This window comes from Hibiscus syriacus, unplaced genomic scaffold (assembly GCF_006381635.1).
Source record: "Hibiscus syriacus cultivar Baekdansim isolate YM2019G1 unplaced genomic scaffold, ASM638163v2 tig00113124_pilon, whole genome shotgun sequence".
NCBI classification, from domain to species: Eukaryota; Viridiplantae; Streptophyta; class Magnoliopsida; order Malvales; family Malvaceae; genus Hibiscus; species Hibiscus syriacus.
In genome coordinates, this window is record NW_024063444.1 from 2,084,902 (window position 1) to 2,092,999 (window position 8,098).

At 29.8% G+C, this 8,098-nt stretch overlaps 1 protein-coding gene and 1 non-coding gene across 2 annotated transcripts; both read right to left on the reverse strand.

The window, feature by feature from the left end:
* Positions 1-2,273: 2,273 nt before the first annotated feature.
* LOC120185554 lies at positions 2,274-3,099 on the reverse strand. Its single transcript, XM_039189736.1, has one exon. It carries the CDS (start codon positions 3,046-3,048, stop codon positions 2,302-2,304), a length of 747 nt encoding a protein of 248 aa, XP_039045667.1. The 5' UTR covers positions 3,049-3,099; the 3' UTR covers positions 2,274-2,301.
* Positions 3,100-7,842: 4,743 nt separating this feature from the next.
* On the reverse strand, positions 7,843-7,914 carry TRNAP-UGG. Its single transcript has one exon. It is a non-coding gene; the product is annotated as a tRNA-Pro (tRNA).
* Between the last annotated feature and the right edge of the window lie 184 nt (positions 7,915-8,098).

Genomic DNA, 8,098 nt, shown 5'->3' on the forward strand with positions numbered 1-8,098 from the left:
TGGGACCAAACGACCACCATCTACAGAGGTCGACAGTAACTGACGTTTGCGGCCGACCACCTTCTATTTTTATTTTATATTAAATAATATTAAAAATGTTATATCATACAATAATAATAATAATAAAATAATTCAAAATGATAAAAACATGATCAATTTAAAAGTTCATTGTGTAAATTAAAAATTTGAAAATTCAGTGGGGAATGATATATTTTATCCTTTCTAATTAGAACTTATGTCAATAACTAACCATTAACAAACTATGCATGTTTCCTTAGGATACATTATGTGCATGTTGCATTAAAGTATTTAATCTAACTTCCCGAAACAACGTAACTTTAGTATACGTAAAACAATGATATTATAGTAAATGGCAGTCATGCGACTTGCTAAGCAAGTATAGGTCAATATTAAAATTATTTAAAATTAAAAACATATGATGAAATATATTTTTGAAAATAATTATGTTCTTCACTTTAAAAAAGATTATGTTGTTTTTCGATTAAGTTATCACTATGAAAATAATTTAATTTATTTATTTTCACATTAGTAATTTTATTTCAAAACTGTGCCTTGACCTAACCACATGGCGTCTACTATTTATTAATTTTTTCAAGTGTCATGATCTATAATTATCACCCCCAAAATTGGTATTATATCTCCAAGCTGCAGTAATAGTTTTTAAGGCTTAATACCAAAATAAGTGCTCAAACTCTATCTAACTTCTCGAATAGGTGCCTACACTATTTTTTGACTCATCCAGGTGCCTAACGTTATAAACATTATTCATTTAGGTTCTCGAGCCGTCAACGACGTTAATTTCCCCGTTAAGTGACAAGTGTCACAATATGGTGATTTTAAAAATTTTATTTAAAATTAAAAAAAAAATCAACGGCGAATTGATGTTTTATACCTAGCGAATCCTAGGATGAAAATCACGATCTCACGTGATCTAGACGGCTAATCGACGGGAACTACGACGACATATGACTAGGGGCAGTGGTGTGTTAAGGATTTCGGGATTTTAGGTATTTTGGGGCTTTTTTATAATTTAAGAGAAATTAGGGTTTTTTTTTTTATAAATATAATAATATTTTGTAAAAAAAAAATTCAAAATCACCATATTGTGACACGTGTCACTTAACGGGGAATTAACACCATTGACGGCCCGAGCACCTAAATGAGTAACGTTTATAACGTTAGGCACCTGGATGAGTCAAAAAAATAGTTTAAGAACCTATTCGAGAATTTAAGTATAGTTTGGGCACTTATTTTGGTATTAAGCCTTTTTATTAACCAAAGTAACAGGTTCTAGATGATGGCTTTGCTTAAAATTTAATAAATTAAATTCATCTTAGAATATTTTAAGCTTTAATAGATAGATATAGGTTTCTAGTATTGAATATAAACAATTGGACTCATCTTAATTAGCGATCAAGATCATCTCCTTGATTAATAATTAAAAGCTTAATTTTAATTGAAATGGAGATACTAAAAATCATTCTAACAAAATCTAGTAGATTTGGCAATTTCTGAAATATATATGGCTACATGACATGAATTTATAAAAAAAAAAAACTATATAAAACATAATCTTACAATAAAAAAAATCAGTATGTTAAAATTTATATAACATATAACGCCTAAATACTAATTGAAATATAATAACTGAACTAGGTTAATATTATTGAAAGTACCTGATAGGAATTTAATATATTTCTAAATATTATTAAAAATGGAAAATAAATATTTTTTTATTCTAAATATTATGATTCAAAACAAACTTATTTATACGGTGTAATTGAGATGTATTAGTATGTTTATGTAATATTCTTTTATTAAGAAACTCAAAAATAAATTATAAACATATATTATTTAAAAAAAATCATTAAATCTGAAAGAAAATATCAAAACATGTGAAACATGTTAGTATAAACTAAGATAACAATATCAAACTTCCTAATTAATTACAAGCCAATAAAGGGCTAAAAAAAATTGATTGTCTCCGCTGCCTAAGTCTTAATTGTAATTTTATTATTATAACATTAAAAATAATATAACTTTGAGTAATATTATTTTTTTGGATTTGAAAATTTGGATAATTCTTAAACATTGCATAAAAAATGGTTTACAATCAATTCCCAAAAAAATATTATTAAAAATAATAATAAAAGTAAAAAATAGAAAACGTTAAGTAATTTTCCTGGCTATGTATATTCCAATTATCTATTTTTTTGCCTACAAATATATATTATATATATATTCACTAAGAAAAAAAACTTTCGACCTAAACCATGAATATTAGGGAAAAAATCCAACTAAGTCCCTCCGGTACGGCAAGTATGACCGCCGTTTGTCTCCTTCCCTTAACGCCTTATTTCTCAGGTAAAAAACTTCGTGCGCCGACGCTTTCTCGACTCTCTTCATCTTTGTCGCCGTTACTTCGCCATTGCATTGCTTCTTCGCCGCCGTCGCGGCTGTTTTCTCATTTGTTTTTTCTTCTTGTTTTTTCTCTGTCGTACTCTTATTATGATCAAAATTCAAAAACAAAGACGATAAACCCGAGAATTTGCTGTCGCTGTTGCTTCTCTTAAGCAAATCTTTTATTAAACGCCACCGTCTCGAAGATGATGATCCAGTGGATTTGCTCTTCGTACACCTGTTCGGCGATGGCATCGGCGATTGTTTGGGTTTCCAAACACAAAACGTCTCAGCTGGAACTCCTTCCAGTTCGTCCGCCTCCGACGACGACGACGACGGAAGATCTCCATCACTGATGAACAGATTCCTCAAAGGAATCCGAACAGCCTCTTTCACCTCATCGTCTTTACCTTCCTCCTCTCCGTTCGACAAGAGATCGCGATTGAAGATCGGAAACGACGACGCTTCGGGACTCTCCTCGAGGCTAATAGAGAACTCGAACTCCTCACCATCCAAAGCGCCGGCGCTTTCTCGGCTAACCGTGGCGGCGATATCAACGAGATTGTTACCGGAGGAATAGCTGTTAAAGCTAGGACAAAACGACAAATCGGAGCTATCGTTCTGCATTTTAATGCGCCGAAAAACAAAGCTAACCAAAATCCGAATTCAAGATTTGAAGTGTTTTCAGAAGCCTGTGAATATATTTATACTCTCCAATAAGAAGCAAAGGTAATTTATTTATTTATTTTTAAAGTAGAATAACATCTTTGACACTTAACTTTATCAATTTGACCATTTTAGCCTTAAATTTTTATTACATTTTTTACCTTCAAGATTATCTTTTATCAAATTGATCCCAAACATAATACATTAAACACAAACCTTTTAAAATCCACACCTTTAAACTTAAGTATTTTCTCTTCTTTTTCATGAGATTGGATATCAATTTCATTTTAAATATTATCAAATGAAAATTGAATTTATTTATCAATCATTGTAAAACAATTAGATCCAAGAGGGAAATAAATAACTTTTTTAAGTATTAAAGTCCAGCTTTCTCGAATATTAAGAAAATATATATTATTTAATATATGATGATTAGCAGTCATTAAAATCAAACCAAGAATCAGGTTTTTGTCAGATCTAGAAGGTAAATATTTAAAATTGCATAAACGTGGTTTTCTAGAAAGAAAATCATCCACGAAGTGAAACAGCGCATGCATGACGTTATATTATTTATCATTCATGATCTTAATTTTTTTTAAACATAAACATGGAATTTTGTTTATCCAAGCCGTATTAACAAACGTCTTGTTAAATATAGACGGAATAAATACATTCGCGACTTTCGAAATAACATATAACAATGATCACGTAGAGATAGATATAAATAAAATCATTAACAAGTAAAGCAACGACATCAAAAACTGAACACACCAACGGCTCCGAGTATCAAACATGAAGGAGAGAAACTTGAAGAAGAACCAAAATGACCAATAGAAAAAGCGATCTCCCCTTAACATCAATCTCATCCGGCACCTTTCTGCGATAATCAACGAACCATATTGAAAACGCGAACAAAGGAATCATACATCGGGAAAGCAACAACCATGTGTTCAGGTAAAATAAAAAACTAAGAAGAAAACCAAATAAAAACCTGCACCGAATATCCAAAAATACCGATAAGCATGATATATTTTACTAGAGAAATAGTCAAGAGTATTATTATAGTAAATACAAGAAAACATAACTAAAAATACCAACCACCACCACCACCGAGTTTATAAGTGAGTGGTTTAAAAACTTTTAAGTACCGAATTTTAATATATTTCTACCGATTTTTTTATCAAGACAATATCTAATTTACAGTTTAATAAAAAAATATATTCGAAATGACATTGTGAGGTAAAACAAATATAACAACCAAAAGTATTGAAAAAATGCACAAAATGATATTAAAGGTGTTCAAACGGGTAATTCGGTTAACCGATCGAACTCAATTACCCAAATTTCATTAACCGAGTTCTTTTCTCCATTAACCGTTAATGAGATTGAATTAACCAAATTAACCGAAATTTATAAATATTATATATTAAATATTAAATATTAAATATTAAATATTTTTTGATTTATTTGGTTAATTTGGTCAGTTAATTTGGTAATAACTAAGCTCAAACAACCCTAAAGCTAAACAATATATATATATAATATACTAAATATTTAATAATTTCGGTTAATTAAACGATTTCGAACCGAATTAACCGAAATTAAAATTTGAAAAAAACCATTAACTGTTAACCAACCGAACCCAAAATTAACCAATCGAGTAACCGACCAAAATTTTGATTCGGTCAGTTAATTCAGTTTTAACCGAACAATAAACACCCCTAAATGACACCAATGTGAAATAGTTAAATTCTTTATTATAAGGTGAGGATTATCAATATCAATATCAAGTTTTGATTTTGATTTTTGTTTGTATATAATTATGATAATGAAGTCGGTGAAAAAATAGATAAATTTTATATTATTATACTTTTTAAGATTTTAAAATATTAATTTTATATTAAAAATATTAAGAAAAAAATCATATTCATAAGTAAATATTATGGGTTCAAATAATATTTATATTTATATATTTTAGAACTTATTTATAAAGTTATCTTGCAATTTAATTTAAGTGTATTTATATAATGTGATTGATTCGATAATAATTTTAATTTGTAGGACTTATTGAATTCAGTATAATTCGAGGTTCTAAACTTTTTTTTTATTTGCTAGGGGTGATTGAGAATTGATGTAATTACATAGATAATTACACTCAATATTATTTAAAATTTAAAATTTATAAAATTGTATAAATACAATAATGAATGACATGCAAAATTATGATGTAATTATATTTTATGAATCAAATATATATAAAACATTAGAATTCTTTATAAAACATTAATAGCATTAAACAAAGGTAAGTAAACAATCTCAACAACTAAATTCATTGCAGAATGTCTAATCAATAGCAATCTCAAAGTGAAAACTCGCAAAAAAAAATGGATTCTCTTTAAATTATTACAATAAGTGAATGAACCCTAAGCCTTTAACTCCCTTAATTCCTTCCTATGTCATAATACTGTAGACCCTAAATCCTATACTAACGATAGAGGCCCATTGGTATTCTTAGATAACCTAAGATGTCATCTCTTGTGTTGTTCAATAGGATAAACCATCACAGTTGCTAACCACCTAACAGTCACTAGAAACAGACCAAAATAAGACGTGCATTGACTAAAAAAACATGCACAATAGCAACCCCGAGTTGCGAGATAAGCACCGATTTAAGATCGGAGTTCGAATTATTTTTTCATGTTCCGTGTAGGATGGGCACGGGACCAAATCTGAACTGATATGTTCGGATCGGGTCGGTTTTTTTAATAAAAAAAATAGGTTCAGGTCGGGTTTTTTATAAGTTATGTTCGGATTTATGGTGAAAAAAAAACACAATCCAACCCCACCCAAAAAATATTTTTTTAATAAATATATTATTTCGGGTTGGATCGGATTTGTATTTTATCTCAAAAAGTCGGGTCGAGTTCGGATCGTGTGGAGGGTGTATATTTTTCGGGTCGGATCTGATTGACCGAAACCCGACCCTATCCATCCCTAATTCCGCATCTGTATTATTTGATCTTATATGTCGAAAAATATATAAATAGTAACCTATTTTCTTTTTAAAAAAATTAGACGCTAAATTAGAGTATCGAACGGATCCGATCAAACTTAGGTAAAATGATTTAGAAATCTAACTTTTATGAGTAGTGATTCAAGAGGGGATGGATTGGGGGTTAGCGAGGACGGTTATACTCTGATAATTTCAAATTTCTATATAAATTAAGCATTTTTGATAATATATTTATGCACTCCTAAGATTTTTTAAAATCATATTTTATCATAAAATCATATGTCCATCTCTAAATTCGAGCGATGGGTCATAGTCCAATCCAAGCCTAGTTTGTACTAATCTTGATTCATCGGAATAGATGACTGGAAACGTGAATTTGGTATTATTCCAACGCATTTTTGCACCATTCACGAGGGAATTAGATAACCACTCTCTGTACGTATGTTTTGGTATTATTCCTCGTTTCTTGTCATTTCTTTATCATTTCTTTCAATAAAAATAAAAACTGAAAAATTGTTTTCAACTGATAAGCCAACGTGAACCCTTCTGTGTGCGTTCATTTTTCTGTAAAATATTTAGTTTTTTATTTTGATTTAGTAATTTTGTTTACTATTTTATCGAATTAAGTTGTTATGTAGTTATAAAATTTTGGCATTTATATTAAATATAAAAAGAAATTGAATTAATGTTGTGAGTTAATCGATTAAATATTTTATAAAATTATTCAAAAAGAAATTTAAGTTAATTTTATCTTATTTCCTAATGTATTCTAACAATTTATAATTAATCCATAATTAAGTGGTTTTAGGTTTGATTTGCCTTTATTTTTAAGGTTAATTATAAAATAAGTGTCTAAATTATAGCGTTTTCAGGTGCTTAAACTATTTTTGAATGATCTTGGTGTCTAATTTACAAACGTTAAAACTTTATGTGTCTGGATCGTAACGCCATTAGTTTTTTCCGTTAATTGACATATGTCACATTATGGTAATTTTGATTTTTTAAATTAAAAATATTATTATGTTCATTTAAAAAATCTAATCTCTCTTAAATTACAAAAAAAAAACCAAATTCATAAAAAAATTCCTAAATCCATAACCCTAACCTTCCACCACCATCGTCACCCTTTCCAGCCACGGCCATTGCCATCGACGTAGTCCCTGCTATCATCATATGTATTTGTCATTGATTGGTTGATGGAATCGCATGTGACCGCGCTTTTCATCCTAGGGTTCACACGGTACAAAATGTCAATTGGTCATCGATTGGTTGTAATTTCATAGGGGTATTATCGACGGAGAGAGGTGAGGTCGGGTGGAGCTTCGTCGACAACAATGGGAGGCGGTCGATGTGAGTTTAGGGTTGAAATGAAGGATTTCAAAGTTTTGAGACTATTTCAAAATTTTTGTTTTTAATATATAATTTTAATTTTTAAATAAAAATTTTAAAATTATCAGAATGAGACACATTTCACTTAACGAAGGAAATTAAGGGCGTTTACGGCCCGAACACTTAAAATGATAATGTTACAAACGTTAGACACCAAAATTATTTAAAAAAATAATTTAAACACCTATTCGTGAAAATCACAATAATTTATACACTTATTTTAAAATTAAGCTTTATATGATCATTGGCAAGAGAATTCAAATGCAATGCCGAATGTCAGATAGAGCAGCAGGCCAAGCATTTTCGTCAGCAACCAAGGATGTCATCAAATTTAAAAGGGTAAAAAAATATCGGGGGCGTTCCGAGAATCGAACTCGGGACCTCTCGCACCCAAAGCGAAAATCATACCACTAGACCAAACGCCCGGTTTAGTCAGTATTAAGTAATTTTTATTTTATAGATATAAATTTTTATGATCTTAACTTAATCTCTTTCACAGAAGTCCATGTCCACAGATCAGGCCGAAGATAATGGCTTTCTCCTTGGGCTGCCCACAACCGATGTAGATTAGATAGATGTGAACATAAAGAGTTCTTTACTTGAGATTTA